Here is a 23,536-nt window from a genome sequence, read left to right as displayed (position 1 = left end):
TGTCATCCACTTGTGTATTAAGCTTCTCAGAACTTATGCCTGCTGTTTAGAGTGTTATTACCTACAATAAATACCCACAATATTTTAAGGTTCCCATTCCCTCCCCCCTCCCCTTTACTATCCTTGCTCTTTGATATAGTTTAACATATAAGACAATTTTGTTCATGCAAAGCAGCATGTGAATATTTTAAATAAAAATAATCACTTGGGCCTTTATTTTTCCTTACCAATCCAAGTTTTCAATGATAGTTGAGCTCTCTTGAGAAGATCTTTTATTGTGTTAGGAGAAGAAAAGAATGCTAGTTATGCTAGCTGCCTTGAGTTAGTTATCAAAATAATAAAGGTAGGGAATAAATTGGTAAAATAAATACATTTGTAACTCAAGGCATTCTTTCAAAGGATTATTATTTCATGTTATTCTTCGAAACTTCATGGTCTTTTGTGGATGTGTAAGTGTCTCTCTATACATATGGATGAATAGTAAATTGTATTTTTTTTCTGCTTTCATTTGTTAACTAGACAAAAATTCCAAGCCAATTATAACTTCACTGCCAGCAAACACCAAAACGATAGAGGGCGACACTGTGTCATTGTCATGTAATGCCACTGGATTGCCTACCCCTGTAATTCGTTGGTACAACAGGCATGGAATAATTAGCACCCATCCTTCACAGGTGCTCTACTCAAAATCACACAAGTCATCTCCCCAGTCAAGAAGTGGTAATTCCATTGCAGACAGAGCCTACTTCATAATGTCTCGCAGTGGGTCAAGTTCCTTATATATTCAACCTCTTACAACAGAGCATGCTGGGAAATACACCTGTGAAGCAACAAATGATTATGGACTGGCTCGTTCAGAGACTTTCCTTACAGTTGGTGAGTGCCATCCCAGTTGTCTTACTAAATAGTGTGCAAATATTTGGGCCGTTTGAATGGAGGTTTTGCACTAATTGAACGTCCACAAATTTCCACATTGTAAACTTACACATTTTATATCTCATCAAATTTCTATTGCTTTCTATGTTGAAACATGCTCTTCCTGTGCCAGATCTTTGCAAATTAGGTGTACTATTTAAACCATAGTTAGTTGTCTGTTTCTAGAATTGTGGCCTATAATCAACACTTGTAACAGCAGACTTGAGATTATAATAAGTGTTGTTATGTTTTGAGGTCAGCTGGGTTCAACTTGATTTTGTTGACATATTAGTATTCATGTTGAAACAATTAAACTTTCTTCCTCCTTCAGTAGACATAGGCATGTAAGAATCTAGAAACTATAGGGACCCTTGCAATGGGATTAAAAACTGTTATTTGCTGTTATAATCTAATTTCCTTTTTAAAAAGATATAAATCACTTCTGATGATATGCATTGGTTCAGTTACGAAGAAAGGTTGATGGGAGAAGTGATAGTATGAAGTGTCATTTGTAAAGATCTTTGAGCCAATACCTGTCTTTAATCTCCAAATCCTTCTGCAGTTCCCTATGAAGCCAGTACAAAAACCGAAACGCCTCCTTTTGAAATTGCCCAGAATGACGATGGAGATGGAGATCTTGATTCAGAAACAGGCCTTCCCCGAAAGTCTCCGGCCGAGATTCTTACTGACAAAACCGCTACAGAAAAAACATCCAGTGGCATTTCTCCACCTGAAGCTCCCATCATTCTCAGCCCTCCACAAACACTTAAGCCAGACCAGTATAACCTGGTCTGGCGATCTGGAAAGGATGGTGGTCGGCCAATCAATGTTTATTTTGTGAAATATCGCAAGGTAGGAGTATCCTGGCTCTAAGCAAATATTAGTTTTTGTGGCTTTAAAAAAAACTTGGAAAGCTACGGTATCCTGGTATTAACTATGAGAGAGGAAAAAAATAGGATGCTACTCTACGTCAATTTAAAACATTGGCAGTAATAGTAATTAATGAAAGTTGGCCTTTGAACATCTTTGGGCCTTATATTACAGGAAGATTTAAATTTACCTTTTTGCCGTATGTGAAGGAACTTTTGTGGCAGTCCTATGCATTTCATCGTCCCTGTGCTGTTTTTAAATACAGTTTGGTAGCTAGATAGCAACTATATAAACAATACAGTTCAACATTAGAACTAGCAAATTGTTTACCTACCTTCCTGTAAACTTACATTTTTATATCATTTTTTAATTCTCCTTTTACAGCTGGATGGCAATATTACTAATTGGTATACAATCCGTGTTCCTGGAAGTGAAAATGAACTTAGTCTTACAGAACTGGAACCTTCCAGTCTATATGAAGTCTTGATGGTTGCAAAAAATGATGCTGGCGAAGGTCACCCTTCCATGCTTACTTTTCGCACAAGCAAAGGTAAGCTTTTGTTAGACTACGCATCATTCCCTGAAATATATATTTAGGTGACCTTTTTTCCGAAGTTTGCACACTTGGAAACCTCCGACATGTTTCCCCTAACAAACAGTTCCTTCTCATTTCCCAAAGCAGCAGAGGAAATGCCAAAGCAGGGTAGAATCAGATTCTCCCATCCCATGAGCAACTCTGTCAAAGATGTTTCATATGTGGGAGAACATTTCTTAGACGTTTCACATTGGTTTACTTGTGGATGCTCAAAGTCTCTTCTCTTCTAACTCACTTTCATGTGAGAACTTTCCTTGAGTGTCAGTAATTAAACAAAGCAACCTGAGTAAAATATGGGGGTTTTCAGCATTTTTGTTACCTGCTTGCATAGAACAAGATGTAAATAAGATCAGTGGTGGATTTCACATTTTGTTACCACCGGCTCACCGCGCACACACCTGCTCGCTTCACGGGTGCATGTGCGCCTTCCACGCATGCACCTGGCTTTCCATGCATGTGCTTTGCTGGTGCGTGCACCTTCCATGCATACAACCAGCCTCAAAAATGTGCCTAAATAGGATGGCATAGAGCCGGGGTGGGTGGGCAGGCCCACCCTCAATTTCCAAAATCAGTTTGAGTGAACCGGTCCGAACCAGCTGAATACAACCTCTGAATAAGATGTAATGGACTAACACTAAAAAGGCAAAAAACACCTGAAGCCATTTTAAATTATTTCCTGAATACAATTTTTTTTTTTTTCTCAGAAAGGTCATCCTCTTCAAAAACCTCCCAGACTCCCTCTCAACCAATTCCTAAAAATCCTCTCATTCAGGAAGGAACAACCAACAATTTTGGCGTGGTCCTCCCAGATCTGCCTCGACATAGTGGTGGTAAGTCCCACCAATGCATCTGAAAATAATGTACTTTTGAAACATCGACTTTAACCACCTTTCAAAGCTGTTAGTTGTGCACTTCCAAGGTCACTTGTGGGTTTAGCAGAACACATTTCAAAAGAAAATAAGAGATCACCTTTTTCAAACACTGAACTCTTCTTTGGAGTTTAGTTTAGTTCAGTGATAGGATATGCAGACTATGTAGCTTAAAGATCAGGTAGCATATGATTCACCAGGGCCTGATACCTGGAAACTGTGTGTGTCTGAGTGTCTGTTTGTCATTATAAAGTGGGTGGATAAATAGGCTGAAGTTGTATGAGGCTGCTTCCTATATTACAGTTAATGATTTTAGGCAGTATTGCCAGAAAACGTTTCTGCTCCAATGTTTTGTGAAACTGCTGCTAAGGAGAATAAGAGGATCATCTAATTTAATGATCTTAGACAGCTTTAGATGTTTAAATGCCTTTTTTGGGGGGGAAGCAATCAATTCTTTTGAAGCAAGAAGCAACATTCTGCTTCTGAACATTACATAGTTCTGTGGAACCAGCATAATTATGTTTAATTCAAAAAAATTTGCGATTTGAATAATATCAGGGCTTGTATTACATGTCATTTGTTTTATGAAACAGCTTTAGATTATATGCCAAAGTGTTAGGATTAAAGGAATTTATGCTTAGTTAGATTTTTAACACTGGTTAAATGTTTTCTGTTACTAAAATAAATGCTAATATAGGGCATGTTCTGTCACTCTGGTTATATTGCAAAAATGTGCAGGTTTTATAATTTATGAGATTTATGGGTGATCCCAATTTGTTATGACTCTGGTCAATATAATAAAACCATAGCTTGTATCATTAAAATGTCCAAAAACCTTCAACAAACTATCCAGTTAGGTTTCATATCTTGAATATAATATCCATTCTGTTAAAAAAATAAAGAGCATTTTGAACTACTTGAGTCAACGTACAAAGTTGGTAACATCTTAAAAATACACATTTTTAGTGTTACACTCTACCTTTCTTTTTCCAATTGAATATTTTCCTTTCTTCATGGTGTATCTTGTATAACTTGATATAAAACATACAAAACAATCGGGATAATATCTCAGATAATGATTGTAATCAGACTTCCTAACATTCCTTTTCTCCCTTTTTCTATTTCCACTGCTATCTAACTTCAAGTGAGTTCAGTAAGTATTAATGTAATCTGCATGGTTTTGAATCCTAGCTTTTTTGTGTGGGAAGGGTGCTTTTGAGTCAGTTTTTGACTCCTGTGGACCACCTGGGCTAGACCCTTCAGTTTTCTTGGCAAGATTTTCCAAAAGTGGTTTGCCATTGTCTTTTTCCTAGTGTTAAACAAGAGTGACTGGCCCTAGATCATTCAGATGGATTCATGTTTACACTGGACTAGAATTTATAATCTCCTAGTTTCCATCCTGGTGCCTTAACCACTGCATCAAGCTACCTAAGTTGCTAATACCTAACAGAGATAGTATAAAGTTTTCATGAATCTATGAATTTCACTTTATGTTTTAGACTCACTATCATGCAAAAATTATTTAGCTTTTTAAAAAAATAAGCTGAACTCATTTTGGTATTAACTGGTTTCTCTGTCCATTTCCGCGGTTGTGAATTACTGTAAATTATGCAATTCTCTTTGGTGTGCTAATGATTCAGGATCCACATGTTCTGGATTAACTCACTATTGTTGCATAGGATTGTCAATAAATTGTAGAGCCAGTACAACTTTTTGCTTGTTTGGTTGATTCCATAAGTAGCTTTGATTCTGTCTTTGAAACTGGAAAAAAGTTGCATTTCAGGAAGGATTTTCTAGAATTAAATCTTAAGTTACCTTGTGTAGACCAGACTGAGAAACCCATGCCATATTGGTGAGAAATACTTTTATTGCAGCAGCTGTAGTAAAAGAATGTTGTGACTCTGAATGCACTTCCCCCTTATCTCCTTTTATCTTTGTGTGAACTAGAGGTGGGCTTCTTGAAATGGGCTTCTCTGATTGTTACCTTCTTCTGTCCTTCAAGTCTATTCCATATGCCCTTTAAACATTGGGTATATCTTTTTAATTTGACTGACAAACAGCCTACAGATATAAAAATCAATGATGTTTTTTGTACACAATTTTATATGAAGATTTGTGCCATTTTCTTTTCTAGTTCCCGAGGCACCGGATCGGCCTACTATTTCCACAGCATCAGAAACCTCTGTTTATGTCACTTGGATCCCACGGGCAAATGGTGGATCACCCATCACTGCCTTTAAAGTAGAATATAAACGTGTTAACAGAAATAATGAATGGCTAATTGCAGCAGATAATATCTCTCCATCTAAACTTTCAGTGGAAGTTGATAGTTTGGATCCAGGTATTTATATACATGTCTTGTCCTAATGTTGGCCATTTGTCTCTCCCCAGAATGGTATTTATTTCATCTCATTCTCTCTCTCTCTCTCTTTTCTTGACAGGAACTGCATATAAGTTCCGTGTAATTGCTGTTAATAATTATGGGGAAAGCCCTCGAAGTTCTCCCTCTCGGCCCTATAATGTGGCTGGCTTTACCAATCGATATTCCAACCGCCCCATCGCAGGACCTCACATTGCTTATACTGAAGCAGTCAGTGACACCCAGATCATGTTAAAGTGGACTGTAAGTATCCAGTTCTTCTTCTGGAAATAACATTTTATATTTTTTTAAAGACGTTGTGTGTGCAGTAAAGCAGTTTGCTCGCTAACTCATAGAACAAAGTTCTGTGTTAGATTGTTAGGGATAGATAATGCTATCTAAAGAACTTTGAATATTTAACATCCTAAACCAGCTGTGGTTTGCATACGGTCATTTTCCATTTTGATAGTTTATATTGTTTATTGTTTAATGCAGTATAAAAAGTAAAAGTGAGTGATGAAAATATAATAGAATATTCGAATGAAAATGGCATATTAAATGCTGATATATTAATTTTTTAGATCTTAGGTTCTAATTCTAGTTGTTTCCATTTTTAATGATTGAATATGTAAGTTAATTTTTAAAACTGAAGATAGAAATGCACTAGAAAATGAATTCTTTCTCTGCATAAATTGGTGGGGGTTTTTTTTGCAGTTTAATTTAACAGTGTCATTCAATCAATGAGGACCCAGATTGTTGGGGGCAATATGCTGACTCTCTGTAAACCGCTTAGAGAGGCCTGAAAGGCCTATGAAGCGGTATATAAGTCTACTGCTATTGCTATTGCTATAATCTATCTTCTCTGCATCTTTATTCCTTATTGAATGTTCTGAATTCTTACATGTTAAACATTTCTGTTTTAGTATATTACTTCAAGTAACAACAACACGCCTATCCAAGGATTTTACATTTACTATCGCCCAACAGATAGTGACAATGATAGTGATTACAAGCGAGATGTGGTAGAAGGTAAGATCTGTGCACAATCCTTTGTTTTGTGTATTAATGCATGGAGGCCTGGTTAAATGAGATGTAAATATTATCTTTGTGTAATTATTTTCTTATTAAGACTACAGTAATAACCCATTGGATATACTGTATTTTTCGGAGTATAAGACGCTTCTTTTCCCCTCAAAAAAGAGGGTGAAAACCTGGGTGCATCTTATACACCGAATACAGCATATTTGGCCGCCTGAAACCGCGCTCCCTTCACAAAAATGGAGGTGCAGAGGGTTTGGGAGGCCTGCAAAGTGCTCCTGGGGGCTGGGGAGGGCAAAAACGAGAGAAAAATGGGCTGTTTTTTTCTCATCTTTGTCCCCCACAGCGCCCAGGAGCAATTTGCAGGCCTCTCAAGCTCTCTGCATGCCCCGTTTTTCACAAAAAATGAGGCGTGCAGAGGTTTGGGAGGTCTACAGAGTGCAAAAACTTTTTTTTTAATTTACCTTTTCAAAATCTTGGTGCATCTTATACTCCGATGCGTCTTATACTCCCAAAATATGGTATTAAATTTTTGTACTCATTCTTTTAGAGACCAACAGGTTAGAAAAGGCTGACACAGAATATATCACTTTGCCTAAACTTGCCTAACCCTGACCGTATAAAAACAATTTATCAGATTTGTCAATGATTTAATTTTGGAATTAATTGTGGTTTTTTTGTTGTACATACTCTACAAACGCAGAGTTTCATAGACTTAACTTTTGCCTCTTATAAGATTATCTGTTCCTTTTTTTTAATAATGCATTTCATTTGAAAGAATACAGTTCTATTAAATAGCATTTCTCTTTGCTCCTTTTTTCCTCCAGGTGCAAAACTATGGCATTTGATAAGCCATCTACAACCTGAAACATCGTACGATATTAAAATGCAGTGCTACAATGAAGGAGGAGAAAGTGACTACAGCAATGTGATGATATGTGAAACCAAAGGTAAGAAACAATTGTGGGCTCTTTGGTGCTCTTTGAGCTTGGTGATTTTCTTGCAGACGTTTCATTACCAAACTAGGTGACGTCATCCATCATTGTTGCTTCTGATCATAAATCAGCTTATTAATAAGCAAACTTGGTCAGTCTTAAAAGCAGATGTTTATCAAAAGGGGAGAAACATTGTCTAACTAGCATATATTCTATTATGCCTTTCTAAATTGAAACAGTGATCTCTAAGCTGAAGGCAAGTAGAATAATATGGCAATCTTTACCTTCCCTCCTCCTGTTTTTTTTTCATTCTTTTGTAATTGAAATTATTTACCATATGCCGAAACAAATGCATCTAATTTTAATAGTACTCTAACTAATGGATTTAATAATTTTAAAGCATTTTCAGCCATTGCTGAAGTTTTGCCAAAGGTCAGAATAACAGTTGCATGAATTTACCATTTATTTATTTTTTCATTCAACCTTTATTGCTTTCATTCCTATTAGTGAAACGGTCACCTGGAGCATCTGAATACCCAGTAAAAGACCTCAGCACACCACCTAATTTCCCTGACCGTGGAATTGGGAGCAATGCAGGTCAACCAAATGGTTCAGTCCGGAGTAGCAGCATGTTGTATCTCATTGTCGCCTGTGTCCTTGGAGTGATGGTTTTCATTGTGATTGTCTTTATTGCCATGTGTTTATGGAAGAACCGTCAGCAAAATGCCTTGCAAAGTATGTTTCTTTTCACGCAGCCCTGTTTTATTAATTGGTCACAGATCATAGTTACAACCATTAGACATAAGTTACAAAACAATTGATAAATCATCAGCAACCAATAGGAGAAGAGAAGTAGGAAAGATGAGAAATGAGTTCGTGCTGTGGGAATTCATTCATCCAATATTTTATTTTATTTAACCAACTTTATTAGTGTTTTTACTATTTCATCATTTTATTTTGATTTTTACTTCTGTTTAATATTCCTGGCCCTGGCCATGATAAAGTACGATTGATTGAGTCACAATGACCTTGAGTGCTAAATACATGAAACTCTGTAATCCATAAGTATTGCTATGTATTTTTATCATGATTTCCTCTTAAATGTGAATATAAGTAAAGACAAAACATTTGTAAATATGCAATGAAATTTAATGCTTACTCTGTCCCCATGCCTTTCTGATTTGGCTAATGGGGATTAAGTCTTGCAGAGATTCATTTTTATTTTTAAGTAAAGCCAACTATGCTATTTGTTTTAAATTATATTTAGGAAGATTTTTCCTATTGTAAGATTTGCTATAGACCAGGAGTGTCAAACTCTATTTCATTGAGGATTGCATCAGGGTTGTGTTTGGCCGGGGGTTGCGGGGGGGGTGGTGGGGGTGGCCAGCTTGTCGGCACTCATGTCGGGGATGCCTGTGGTGGCCCAAGCGCTCTGCCAGTGAAAACAGGCTCCCATGCTCCATTTTCGGCTGCCACGGCCTCCTACAACCCACAGCCAGTGAAAACAGAGCTTGGGAGGGCCACACATGGCCCTCCTGAGCTCCGTTTTCACTGGCAGAGGGACCGTGAGCTGGTCCGCTGTTTCCAGGGCAGCCCTGTGGGCCAGATCTAAACACCTTGCAGGCCTGATCCAGCCCCCGGGCCTTGAGTTTTGACACCCCTGCTATAGACTCAAACTGTTAATTGACATGGTGTATAAATGCAGGGGAAAATAGGTCTACATCTTCATCTACGTGCAGTACATCAAAGTTTTATTGCAATTTCTAAATGATTTTTTTTCTTCCTTGTTTCTATAGAGTATGACCCTCCTGGCTATCTCTACCAAGGTACAGATATCAATGGACAGATGGTTCAGTATACAACACTACCAGGCACAAGCCGCATTAATGGTGGCGTGCATGGAAACTTTATCAGTAATGGAAAACATAATAATGGATGCCTCCACCTCCATCATAAGGTTGCTAATGGAATGAATGGGCTCATGAATGGTGCCATCAATGGAGGAACTGGGGTTTATCCAGGACATTCTAACTCCCTTTCCAGAACCCACGTAGAATATGAACACACCCATCACATAGGAAATGTAAGTAAGCTCGATGCTTTATCGGTCAAACTCTTGTAGCTTTGGTTGTTACGAACATTACCCTACTTGAAAGCGAGATGTTGCAAATGTCACATCATTTTCATCTTGTTCTTGAAGATCATATTACTGGACACCTATTAAAGTATGCTAAAGTCACCAAAATAAAGACTTCATCATGAGAGCAATAAATATGCACCTACTGATACTTTAAAAGCCATCTTTGTTAATGTAATATTTGGAAACCTGAATACTTTCATTTACTGATAGGCCACATCTTCCTCCCATTCGCTCATTTTTGTATAGACCCTAAGTTACTGAATTTGTAGCAGTCAAGAGTTTTCTAATGGAAACATGTTGCTGAAATGAAACAAACAAAGGTTTTGTCATTCCTGTGGTTACTGAGAGGTTCTGTTATCAGGCAAAGATGCATGATTTCGTTTAAACTTTCGATTTCTGTAAATAAATAAAAAGCACATTAAAGAATAAGGACTTTTTATATAAATTTGTGAAGCTGATTCAATCAAATTCAGGTTCAGTTCAGGAACTAATGCTTCAGATGGACTAGGTTTGAAAAGTTTTAAACCATAAAAATGCAATAAAATATTGTTATAGTCACATGATGCTATTTTATCAAATGGTGAATATGCACATAGTTAGAGGTAATTTGGTGGGGACACGGTGGCTCAGTGGTTAAGACGTTGAGCTTGTCGATCAGAAATGTTGGCAGTTCGGTGGCTCAAATCCCTAGTGCCACATAACGGAGTGAGCTCCTGTTATTTGTCCCAGTTTCTGCCAACATAGCAGTTCGAAAGCATGTAAAAATTCAAGTAGAAAAATAGGGACCACTTGGATGAGAAGGTAACAGTGTTCCGTGCGCCTTCACCGTTTAGTCGAAGAGCCGAGGTGGCGCAGTGGTTAAATGCAGCACTGCAGGCTACTGCTAGATCAGCAGTTCAGCGGTTCAAATCTCACCGGCTCAGGGTTGACTCAGCCTTCCATCCTTCCGAGGTGGGTAAAATGAGGACCCGGATTGTTGGGGGCAATATGCTGACTCTCTGTAAACCGCTTAGAGAGGGCTGAAAGCCCTATGAAGCGGTATATAAGTCTACTGCTATTGCTATTGCTATTAGTCATGCCGGCCACATGATCTCAGAGATGTCTTTGGACAGCGCTGGCTCTTCGGCTTTGAAATGGAGATGAGCCCCGCCCCCTAGAGTCGGGAACGACTAGCACATATGTGCGATGGGAACCTTTACCTTACTTAGAGGTAATTTGTATTAAGTTTCCATGATTTTTTTTTAAATTGTATCCTGCAATGTCTTTTTGCCAGAAGAGTACACATTACTAGCAGATCAAATCTCTCCTTTCCCAATATTAAGGGATCTCCCCCCCCCCAACAGATTTAATGAGGACAGAGTGGAAGGAAAAAGTAATTTTAATCATGGGAACAGAAATCAATTTTGAATAATGTTGGATACAGCTTTTTGTATTCTTGAAAACTACCATTCATATAATCCTGATACATTAACTGCCCATTTCCATACCTGAGCTTTTATTTCATAATAGTAAGGACATTTGCCTTTGGAGAAAGCCAGTTCTAATCTAGAAACCAGTTCTAGTCCCATTTTAGGCATGAAAGCTGATTGGGAATCTTTGGGCCAGTCATGCTGTCTCAGCCCACAACATCTGGCTCAGACAACAGTTCCTGTCACAGCCAATTGATCAACACTGAGTTGATCTGGGGGGAAAACCCAGACCCTACAGATGCAGGAACAATGTTAAAAAAAGGGGGGGGAGATGCCCTTTGAATATCCATCCAAACTCTTATGTTGAAATTTTGATAATGTGAGATTAGGGTATTCCTAGCAGACAAGAGATTGACTTTAAAAAATATATATGCATAGATTTGACATGTGCCAAGTCCTTTTGTGACTAAGCTGTACTTCAGATCTAATTTTAAGTAGGTACCCTTAATTACATTTCAGTGTGCCAAAACCTGGAGCTCATAAACCAAAGAATTCCTTTTTTTTTTTTTTTTTGGTTCTTGCTCAGCCACACCATAATATCTGCTTTCTTTTTAAGTATTTCCTTTTTAAGAATGAACTATTCTATTCACGCCTGTTTTGAAAAACACAATTCTTGGGCTGTTTGTTTGCTTTTTTTAAAATTGTGCAGCCTACTTTAAATAGCGGCTTCCTTACTCATGCTGAGCTGAAGACAGTTCAGATAGAGTTTTAAGGTTTGAGGAGTGAAGAATGCAGGTTGATAATTGTTCCGTGCTGCTTGAGTAGCAACAACTCAGGAGGAGCCGCTGGGTTAGAGGTCCTACACAAAACGGTTTGAATGTTTTATGGGAAACCAGGAATGTGTTCAGAAATTAAGTAACATCATCTGCTTTGAGTGGGAGGGTGAGAGTGCAGTTGTTTGCTCTGGTAATTGAACATAAACACTTCATTTCATGGAATAACAGATTGCTAGAAGTACAAGAATTGCCATTCAGATAACCTTTTAAGTCTTCATGTTTCCTTGTTGTGGACCTCTTAGATCCTTAAGACCCATTTAAAGGCTAATCCAAACATTGATTTTAGGAATATTTAAATGTAAGCACATAGAGGAGGGCGGGCTGTGGAATTAAATTAGAGCCTATGCGGCTGGGTGAGCTGAGGACATAAACTTAAAACAGGTGTTAAAGATTCTCCCTTTAGATGCTCCCCAAAAGCCTAATTCTCACATTTAAATTTATCCTCAAGTAACAATTTCACTCAAGTAGGAAATCCTTCATCATTCAGTGTGTAATTACTTCAGAGATTCCAGTGCTTATATTGGTTAATATCCTTGAGAGTTTTAAAACCACTTGCTGTGGCTATTCATCACTTACTGAACTTTAGTCACTTCATATCCTGCTTTTCTTTGGGAAAGTGTCTCTAATGCTCTGAATAAAAAGGAAGAATCTACATTAAAACATTGGTTTTGCTCTTTGTGCTAAAAAAAACTCCCTTCACAAATATTAAATAAATGTTACAGGATTGAAAAAAGTTGAGCATAGATGGCAACATTTTCAAATAAGGTGTTGTAGCCTCTTCACGGAATTAGTTCCCGATTCATAGATGAGAAAAAGTTATCCTGTTTCTCCCCCCCTTCCCCCCTCTCCCCAAAGTTTAATTACTTTATCCTATATGCATGCACCAACTTGGGAACAGTTATCTTGAATTTTATCTTCCACTAAGGGATCTTAGTATTTAAAATTGTAGATTCATATTACTACTTATTTTGTCGTATCTGCAAGTATTTCTCAGATCTCCCATGTACATATTATTTAGCAATGAGTTATGTGTTATTAATGCTGTTTTTTATTTGCAAAGATTGTACAGCCAAAACCAAGAGCTCAGAAATCCCCTTGCCTTCTTTCTTCATCCCTTTTGGCTGACAAATTAATGCATCTGTAAAAATAACAGCAAATTTCAAACCCAGAGTTTAGTCAGGCAAGCTGATCTAATTGGAATAATTGGAAGAAACTGGGACATTGATTATATTTCATCAGTCACACAAGCAACATCCTGTCTCCACCAACAGACAGTAATTTCCAGTAAAGAAAAATTCCCTTCATTTCTGTCATCAGTAGCATTTTTCACTTCTTTCTTCAAATTAAACTTGGGCGGTTCAAACTGAAAATAAAGCCAAGGAAATGATGATGTACATGTCTAAACCATAACATTTCGCTTCGCTTCGCTTTGCTTTGCTTCCCTATAGCACAAGCATGGGCAACTCTTGCAAGTTTATGACCATGCTGGCTCAGGAATTCTGGGAGTTGTAGTCCACAGGTTGTAAAGCTACCATAATTGCTCATTCCTATGAATGTCATGGAATATATACTGTGCCTGCTTGTTTAATTTTCACTTACAGACTCATTTGTGATTCCTTCTTTTAATTTTCAAATATTTCCATTCCCCCATCATCCAGGGTGGTGACGTATATACATCAGTCCCTCAGACTGATCCTTCAGAGTATGCCAGCTGCAGGAACTGCTGGAATAATAACAGGTAATCAACCTAAAGAGATCAGAATGATCTTTGGATCTCTGAATTTGAAGCCTGCACAGATTAGTGATCCCAACTATGTGTCTAGCAAGAGAATCTTGATATTTGCATTATTACTCTTCCAGATTTACATGTAGAAAACACTGTGTGATCTAGAAACTGGCTTCCCAAAGACCTTTCTGCCTCAAAGTATTTAAATTCTTTCCGTTTTAAGTTCATAGCCAGTTTTAGTCAATTATAACTTAATGAGGGCAGTTTTGTGCTACACAGACATTTATCAACTGCAGGATTTGCTTCAGCTATTTTATTTGTTCAATTTTGATGCCATCTGACTCCAAATCTGGGCTGAAGTACAAGATTCAACCAAACTTTGGCTTTGTAAATTAGCGGGCACATTTCTTCATGTAATTAGCCATTTCTTAATATAGGAAACAATCTGTCACATTCCTTGCAATATTGAAATGGAAATGGGCTTGATAGAAGCAGGCAGTTTTCGCTCTGAGAGGAAAAGACTCTTGGATCTAATTTAGATGTCTTGAATTGCAAGGAAGCCTAAAAATAGTATTCAGCCTTACTTCAGACTGGTTCTTGAGCGAGTGGTTAGGCTAGGTATAATGTTATCCACGGTGGTTGTCCCAATTTCACTCTTTTCTGAAAGCTGCCAAGTCCTTTTGCTCTCCTTCAGCAACAAGATTATATAACAAGGGCCTGAGCAAACAGGCTGAAGGCTTCAGCTTTTCCATCCCTTCTGCAAATGTTCTGTTGATGGGCCAGAAATTGCTTCATGGAAAGCTTGCCCTGCATGAAGAAACCTTACTCCGTTTAGGATAGGTGACCTTAGGGCTTAAGGTCCCACCCGTTTTTCCAATTTCCCAGTAGCAGGTTTTAACCACAATGGCCAGCCTTGAAGCTATGAACTGTCTCAGAAACCATAAAGAATTCCCAGGAGTAGCGTTTTGGTCTCGTGTAGTGTACGGCTGTCCCTTGCAGGCCCTTAAACCAAATAAACTCAATATTTGTGGTTCAACACCACTATTTTACTAGCCATCCTGTTCAAAATAAATGTGGAATAATAGTTCCGCTTTGTAGATTATAAAATGTGTGCCTTGTGTTGACTGTATATTTTAAGCTTAGTGACTCATGCAGTAAGGGGGGAAAAAAACTTTATGCAAATACTTTAACGCTTGTTTACAGCAGAGTTGAGCCATTTTTTTTTCTTCCTCCATGAAAAACAAGCAAAAATTAACATTTCACATAGGAGCCTCTCTTTTGCTTCAGTTTAACTAAGCTCATAACCTAGAATGGATTGATGGACTATAAAATTAAATAGCAGCTTTCTGTCAGTAGTTGTTTCTTTTTTTCTTAATATTTCACAAGGCACCCTGTTTTTTCTGCATTGAAAACTCATATAATAACAATCTTGGGATTGTGCGACCTCTGCTTATTGCCTGTGTTGCAAATTTTACTTTTATTTAAATGTTTGCTGCGGTCCCAGAGCACCTAGCACACCAGGTACAGACAGGGAGTTGCATTGTCACTTTTCCAATAAAATCAAACTGGAAGTCAAGGATTTTACATGGTGCAAAATGTAAGGTATTGGATTATGGTTCAGGTTCAATTTAATTCTTAGCTATAGAGCTCACTGGGTAGAAAAAAATAAAAATGCTTGGCAACCAAAAGTCAGATTTTTTTTTGGTTCTTGCAATACTGCATAAAATACTCAAAATTCTACATGTTGCATCTTAAGTGAGTTCCACTATGTGTGTATTTGTTTATAGTTAACATTAAAATGGAAAACTAAGAGAATTTGGTACAATGGTTGGGGAATTCTGGGAGTTGATGTCCACAAGTCTTAAATTTGCCAAGGTTGGACACCCCTGCTTTAAAAGAAAACTCACGGTGAATGTAAACAAACAATTGTAACAAATAGTTTAAATTGTGCTGCATTTTGCCCCCTATAGACATAGTCTTTGCATGAGTTAGTACCCATACTCCTCACTTTACATTCTCCCTGAGTTTCTCCCTCTTTTATCTAGTCCGTTGGTCTTTCTCACCTACTAAATATGGTAGCAAGCATCTTGAATAAATCAGAATTCATCCACTTTTTAAAGACAAATGGGAATGTGTTTTTTAAGTGGCTTCTATTTGAAAGCCTGGAAATAATCTGTGAGCTGCTGTCTAGCATTTTTACAACAAACGAATCTGTAGGAAGAATATGGCTTCATATTTTGTGTAAAGATAAAATACAAAATCCAGAGTGATCATTCCAGATTATTTTGTTAGATCCAGCATTTACTTATATAATCATTTAAGATACTTATTCTTTCTGGCCCTCGTGCTTTATGCAACAGTTCCGGCATCTTCCCTAAATAGATGTAGCTGTGATGTGGTTTTTCACTAAACTTATGTTTAATCACCAATAATAAAGTAAAGTGCTTGTTAGCATTTACTGTGAATGTTGAGAAAACAACTTGATAACTGCCTTCATATCTGTGGAAGTGATGATCAACCTGCAAATGTTTAAAGTACTGGCAGCTTCCCAAAACTTTGGATTAGAGCTAGCTTGCCTACGAAGGATTTTGGTTGTTAAGTTGCCTTTTTTTATTGTTTTCTTTTGTTCAAAAGCTGAGTAGCTTCAGCTATAAGAAACTGACTTCCTTCTCTGCTTGACTAGCTGTTTACAATCCAGAACAAGAGAGAATGATCAGAGTCTCTTTCTTGGGAAGAATCAGAAAGCATGTTCTCACTTTCTAGGATTACAGTGGAGAAGAATGTCATCAAGAATGAAATCATTCTGTCAACAGCAGATTTTCCAATTTGGAGAGCAAACTGGCAAACATAGCAAACAATCAAATCCCTTGTTATATTGCCCAAGTTACCCCAATAAAAATTATCAAGATAAGCTCTTGAAAAGAAGTATGAAATAGTACTTGTTATTAGACACACAAATTCCTTGTGTGCCCCATCCCACTTGGCCAATAAAGAATCTTTTCTTCTATTATGTATATTAATAATTGTAATAATAAGTATTTTGCACATGCTTGTGCTGCTAAACCAATTTTCAGATTTTTAATGTTACTCATTCATATCCTAAACAACACCTAATCCAGATAACTGAAATAAGATAAAGCTTTTGCTAGCCGTATACATATTTTAATTGCGGTTGAATGCATTATATTATTAATTTTGAAATTTGGTAACTTACTACAGATTCACTATTCATTGCAGTGAATGATCATACAGAGGCAGACATAGAAATACTTTGAAGAAATAAAGACTATATTGGTCAGTGAAACATGATGTGCATTCTGATCTACATTCTTTCTCTTGTCTTGGCCTAAATATTTGTAGGTGTTTCACTAAAACCAGTGGCAATTTTGGCAACAGTTCTGTTCCAGTGATTCCCATGATGGCACCTTATCAGCAAGACAGTCTAGAAATGAAACCATTAAATCACATGATTGTGGCCATGTGCTTGGCCTCCACAGTCCCTGGATGCAGCATTGAGACTGAGGAAAATGATAAGGAGAAGGCAGAATCGCCATCACATCAGGACTCTTGTGGCCAAGAGAATGTGAGCCCACTCAATATGAATTGTACATCAGGTATGTCAGAAAAATGGAAAAACATGCTTCTTTCTTAATTCTCAGTCATCCAGATCATGGTTGTCCGAAAAGTGCTTTTTTCAAAAGGCAGCTGGACTTTCTTTGTTTTCCCTTGAAGATGTTTCACTTCTCATCCAAGAAGCTTCTTCAGTTCTTATCTCTTGGATCATTTGTACATTTTTTTTCTCTCCCATTCAATTGTGTCTGATTCATGGACACTGCCTGGCCAAGTTCCCAGCATTTTTCCTGGCAAGTTTTTCAGAAATGGTTTGCCGTTGCCTCCTTCCTCGGGCTGACAGAAAGTGACTGGCCCACAGTCACCCAGCTGGCTTTGTGCCTGTGGTAAGACTAGAACTCATGGTCTCCCAATTTCTAGTCGATGCCTTAACCTCTGCCCAAACGGGTACAGTAATTGGTATTTTTCATAACTAAAATATATTAATTAATCCCCAGCGAAATCAGAATTAATGTAAAGGCAAATAAATACATTTTGTGCTTCTGTCTCGGCTTACCTAATGCTCAGCTACTTTTCACGATGCTTTGCAAAATTAGGAGCAGAATTTCCTCTGCTTTTCTCCTTCGATTAGGCTGTGAGGATTGATTGATTGGTTCTAACCATGGACCTGGTTTTTTTTTAAAAAAACTTTTTAAGGATATCTTTAGCTGTTCTTCTGCCTTTCAACAGCTATAATTAATTGGGTTGGATCCTTATCCAGATGCTGCACAAAATGGCCTTAGTGTGAGGCCAAATAGTGACATTCAGTAAATGGCAGCCAGTTCGGACTTGCATAAATCTTTTGAATAGTTGAGGTTGCTCAGGTAGCTGACAAACAGATGCTGACCATTGTTTCCCTTTGCAGAACACAGTGCACATCTGGAGACATCTGATGCCACCTTGAACTGGAGCCCCCTTTTTCATCGGCCGATTTCAAAACACTGTCATGAAAAGGCCGCAGTGATTTCAAATGGGGGTGTTACCTTGGACAGTTTGGGGGGACATCAACAGCTCCAGATACAAGAGACTTAAAAGAGACGGCCTTCCTCGATACTCCAGTAAAGCCAGTAACTGCACAGCAGAATTGCTGGAAGGGACGGACAACAAAAAATATTAATTATTAGAATCACTATTTATTTTTCATTTTGAGATGCAGTGTCCTATGAATGTATGTTTTAAAACGCCCTTTCGCTGTTGTTTATTATTTATCCCCCCCAAGAAACCAACCTCCCTGAATGAAATCATTGTGACGATCAATGATACTATAGACCAGTGTTTCTGCAACCTTGGCACCTTGAAGAACTTGGCTGGGGAATCCTGGGAGTTGAAGTCTACACATCTTCAACATGCCAAGGTTGAGAAACACGGTTATAGATGATGTCTTCCTTGGACAGTGATCATTGGAAAATTACCGTGGCAGTTTGATGTAAAGGTTTTAGCAAATATACACCTGAGAGAACCTCAGGCCCAGGTTGGACTGCAGCTTATGATTATATAGCTAAGTGGTATGAATCAGACAGAAGAATTCCAGCCTGTCTCAAAAATTACCAGCTATTAATGGAATCATGATAACTTTCTGAAGGCATATTAATCTGGACTTTTTGATTCATTTGATGTTGAATGATTCTCAGTCTTTCCAGCAAAGTCTTGCTGATTGGCAGTTAGGCATATGTAAGTGAATGTATTTAAAAGTATACAGTTCTTCTTAGGCTGGTTTGATGATAGCAAGAGGAACAAGGCAGGCCTTGTGATATTGTCACAACAACAACAAAAATCGTGGTAGCATTTCTAGCCACCTAATCAACAATAAGGGAAGACTTGAATGTGACTATTCTGTAGCATTGTCCTTTGTTTTTATTCTAAATGTTTTAAAATTGATTCTTTTGGTGTTCTCTTGGTGTGTCTCACATACAATACTGTTCACTTGTTATGTATCGTGTTACTTTTTTTCTCACAACATAGTAGTACATTGTGCAAAGCATAAGGTAGGGGAAGAAGAGGTAAAGAAGAACTTGGCATACAATACGATATAAGGAAATTGGCAGAAATGTGCTCAGTTGAAAATATCCCCTCTTTCTTTCTTTAAAGAAAAAAAAGTGTTTCTCTTGCTTTAAGGTTGCTTAATTAGCCTAACTGATTGCAAGTTGGGGAGGATTTCCATCTGTAGTAGTCAGTAATTGCATTTCATGGCATTTTCTAAATAAATGCTAAGAGCACATTAACTTCTACACGGTGCTCTTCACCAGAATTTCATCCCAATTTTTACACAACTTGGAAAGTTGGAATGCCAGATCAGAAATACTAATCCTGTTTCCTTTGGTAATACAGAATTGCTGCTTTACCCAAAGGCATCCAGTGCTATTAAATGGTAAAGTTCAATTTGTCCTTGATTTGTACAAAAAAATGATGTGTGTATCAGGAGAATAGCTGCGTAATTCCTCTTCCCCTTTCAATCTTAACCAGTACATATACAATGTGAAATATCTAATAATCAGAGACCCCAAGTTCTAAAAGTGCAGTTGGCCCAAGCAATAAGGATTGATTTTATAATTGGAGCAAGGATTGAAAAATAAACCCAGAGGAGAAGGGCTGTTTCCAAGAGTAATAATGCCATAATAAAAGTAAAAATCTGTTCTAGAAGACAAAAAGTGGTGCCCAGTGGTACCATTGGCCACACTGAATAATGTGTGTGTGTGTGTGTGTGTGTGTGTGTGTGTGTGTGTATGATTAAAAATGGACTCTATATTTTTTATAGCTATTGCAGCAGATATCAAGCGCCGTGTGTATATATAGCGTGTGATTATTTTATATGATGTGTATTATATAATTTTATAAATGTGACTCCCTTATGAGAACTTGCTGTGTGGGTATGGGTTGCTATGCAAGATAGGGTTTTGGTGTAAAATGCTGTTTGCTTTACATTGAAACTTACAGAGAAGGATTGCTTATACAATTAATTTGGAAAGGTTTGAGAAATTACTTTTTCAATGTTCTATGAAATGGGGTCACAACCGTGAGGGTGGGACCAACATCTCTGCTGGTTGTGATAAAAAGAGAAGTCTTTTTGGCCAGCCAGATTGCCAAAACACTTTTTGGCAGCAAATTGCTTCTGTCAGTTCCGTCTTTACACATTTGATCCAGAAAAGCCCAGATAAGTAACATAAGAGATGATATTATTATTATTTGAAGGTGAAGAAATGTCAGCCTCTTCCTTAACAGAATCTTATCAAGAATTTTTTTTCTTATATTGTGACACTGTTTTAAGTGTTTTTCCCTCTTATTGTATTTTATTTATGAAAGTTATATATTGTCTTTATATTTTAGGGGGATCGTGTGTTCCTTCCAATCATAGATGCATATAAATGTTAGAAAGCATATACAGGTGATCAGTTCCTGAAATCTAAGTGCTCATTCCCCTGTTTAAATTTGGATTGGTCTGTTTTGCCCAAGAACTGGTCAGACAATCTCATTTGGCAGTTTTACCCTCCCATTTTAAGTTGTAATGGTTTTTCAAAATCATTAAACCCTTCTGTGAGAATTGGGACATCTTGTTTAAGCTATTTTGAGTGGCTCTTCTTCCTTCTTCCAGCCTTTAGGTTTGGACACTGGGACCCCAGTACAAATCTTGTTCAGTTGTTAAATTGTCTAGCATCTTCATCTATATTAGATATCCTTTGAATTGTGGCATGATGTTAGCTCATTTGCAGAATTTACTATTGAAATACATTGCAGCAGAATTTAAACACTGTTATCCCACAGAGCATTTCTCATGTATCCTCACACAAAAAGATGAAAATATGCAACTCTATAGGAAATCTTTATTGCACAGCTTTTGCCCAGAATTGATTCAACTCACATTTTGTTCACCTTTGAGTTTGACTAAGAATAAAATGAATTGACAGAGCGATTTCTAAACACGGACAACATCCGTGTTATCCTGATCCAATGCCTAGGTAAAGCTACTGGTTTAAAATAGTAGGTTCAACTCTACTCACTGCCTGCTGTTAACACAATAGCTATCGAGAATATGTCCCGTTAAAAGCTGTGTAACCGACTTATGTAAAAGGTGGTTTTGGTGCAATATGGTTTTACTTTGAACTGTTTTCCTGAAGGTGTGTGATCTAGCTACGCAAACTCTAAAAGATGTTATTCTCAGAGCTTTCTCCTCCGGTCTTTGAAAAGTCACTTCACTAAATAAAGTATCTCTGTTTAAGCAAAAAGTGTTATTTCAGTTACTTTGATTTTGCAATTTAATTTAAATTTAAAGATGCATGTATTTTTTGTCATATAAAAATGTTATATTTTCTTTTAAAAGTTGTAATATTCTTTTTTTAAAAAAAACTGTACAAAATGTTTAAATATTGTAGGTTTGGGCAGAATTTTCTTTGTGTTTATAATATTAAAGAGAATAACACTGGTCCTGTCTAATGGTCTGATATGAGAATTATTATTACTGTTATTTCTTGTTGCAGTCTTATTTAAAACAACGGTATCCTTATGCCATGAACAGAAAGCTCTCACAAGTTTCTTTTTTTTAAAAAAAAATCTTGTTAATGTTTCAAATCATGCATCCCCAGTTTTCTTTTGACCTTTCTTAACTATTGTCTAATGCAGAAGTCTCCAAACATGGCAGCTTAAGACTTATGGATTTCAACACCCAGAATCCCCCACTCTGCATGGCTGCCTGAGGAATTCTGGGAATTCGAGTCCACAAGTTGCCAAGTTTGCAGACCCCCTGGCCTAATGAATCCCCTGAGATAAAATAGCAGATATGCAACCTATTTTAAAAAGGGGGAAAGTCGTGTGTGGAATTCAGGATCCATTTGTCCAAATTAATTGAGACTTCCTATTACCATCTTTAATGAGGAAAACATAATTACGGTATCCATTTTATCTTAAGTCTCATTGATTTGGAAGAAGGCACAATAAAATCCTTTAAATGCCCTTTACCTTGTCTTTCTCCCCTGTCCCTTCCCTCAGTTGCCTGTTTTCTCCACCCTCATCCAGCTTAACTAGTTTCTTTATTGACTTTTTTGATTATTTACAGCTCTCAGATGATTCTTTAACTTTTACAAGCAGGATTGGGCTAGATACTGAGGCATTTCCCAGTGGTGAACTGAATTATATCCAATGGAAACATCCCCCTTCCATATTCTTAAATGGAAGGAAATTATAGCGCATTTTGGGACAAATGGCTATTGTCTAACTCCAGGGACTCTATCTATCTATCTATCTATCTATCTATCTATCTATCTATCTATCTATCTATCTATCTATCTATCTATCTCTAAATCTATATCTATCTATCTCTATATCTATCAATCTGTCTGTCTGTGTATGTGTATGTATGTATATATGTATGTATATATCTCTATCTATTTATCTATTCCTATCTATCTATCTATCTCTCTCTCTCTCTCTCTCTATCTATCTATCTATCTATCTATCTATCTATCTATCTATATATATATATATATATATATATATAATCTATATATATATATATATATATATATATATATAATCTATATATATATATATATATATATATATATATATATATATATATATATATAATATCTATAGATAGATAGATAGATAGATAGATAGATAGATAGATAGATAGATAGATAGATAGATAGATAGATAGATAGATAGATAGATAGTATATATAGCCAGTATACATGCTTTACAACTGAGTGCTCAACCTGGAGGTTTGCAATGTCATCACAGGAAATCCATGAAGGCTTTGGAAGAAATGTCATAATTTAAATCTTAAGCCTTGGTGGTCCGTGGCCATGGTCAGTGGCCACAAAAAGTATTTGAAAGTCCGTGATGAAGAAAAGGTTGAGACTCACTGCTTTACAATAGTGACTTGAGTCTATTGGAGTTATTAACTAGAGGGACCAAACATCTAAATCAGGGGTGTCCAACCTTGGCAACTTTAAGACTTATGGGATTCAACTCCCAGAATTCTTCAGTCAGCCAACTGGAGAATTCTGGGAGTTGAAGTCCACAAGTCTTAAAAGTTGCCACCCTGCTCTAAATGTTCACTGTGAACATTTATTGGAAAAGTTGCTTCATACAAAGGAGCTAGCACTGTGTATTAAATTGTGGTAGCAAGCAGGGATGTGGTGAATGAATACATCCCTTCCCCACCCATCCATCAGGTCAACAGATGACTAAACCACACCACAGGCATTGTTTGCTAAGGTGATTCATTACTCCAGCTGTC

The 23,536-nt window shown here is 37.2% G+C and overlaps 1 protein-coding gene across 2 annotated transcripts in view; it reads left to right on the top strand.

Annotated features, from left to right (window-relative positions):
• Window positions 1-21,718, top strand: part of CDON (cell adhesion associated, oncogene regulated) — a 38,384-nt gene extending 16,666 nt beyond the window's left edge. For both annotated transcript variants that reach the window (XM_087706331.1, XM_087706330.1), the window contains exons 8-20: window positions 520-876; window positions 1,478-1,767; window positions 2,170-2,335; window positions 3,085-3,210; window positions 5,384-5,590; window positions 5,691-5,872; window positions 6,532-6,637; window positions 7,474-7,596; window positions 8,089-8,316; window positions 9,378-9,664; window positions 13,625-13,704; window positions 17,053-17,306; window positions 18,167-21,718. In XM_087706331.1, coding sequence (XP_087562457.1) covers window positions 520-876; window positions 1,478-1,767; window positions 2,170-2,335; window positions 3,085-3,210; window positions 5,384-5,590; window positions 5,691-5,872; window positions 6,532-6,637; window positions 7,474-7,596; window positions 8,089-8,316; window positions 9,378-9,664; window positions 13,625-13,704; window positions 17,053-17,306; window positions 18,167-18,333 — 2,573 coding nt within the window. In that variant the 3' untranslated portion in view covers window positions 18,334-21,718. The remainder of the gene's footprint in view (window positions 1-519; window positions 877-1,477; window positions 1,768-2,169; window positions 2,336-3,084; window positions 3,211-5,383; window positions 5,591-5,690; window positions 5,873-6,531; window positions 6,638-7,473; window positions 7,597-8,088; window positions 8,317-9,377; window positions 9,665-13,624; window positions 13,705-17,052; window positions 17,307-18,166) is intronic.
• Window positions 21,719-23,536: the final 1,818 nt, after the last annotated feature.

Source organism: Thamnophis sirtalis, unplaced genomic scaffold (assembly GCF_051295495.1).
Source record: "Thamnophis sirtalis isolate CommonGarterSnake01/CBP01778 unplaced genomic scaffold, rThaSir2_p1.2 scaffold_2, whole genome shotgun sequence".
Taxonomy (NCBI): Eukaryota; Metazoa; Chordata; class Lepidosauria; order Squamata; family Natricidae; genus Thamnophis; species Thamnophis sirtalis.
Note: the sequence above shows the minus strand (reverse complement) of the source record. Positions and strands in the feature narration are given on the sequence as shown.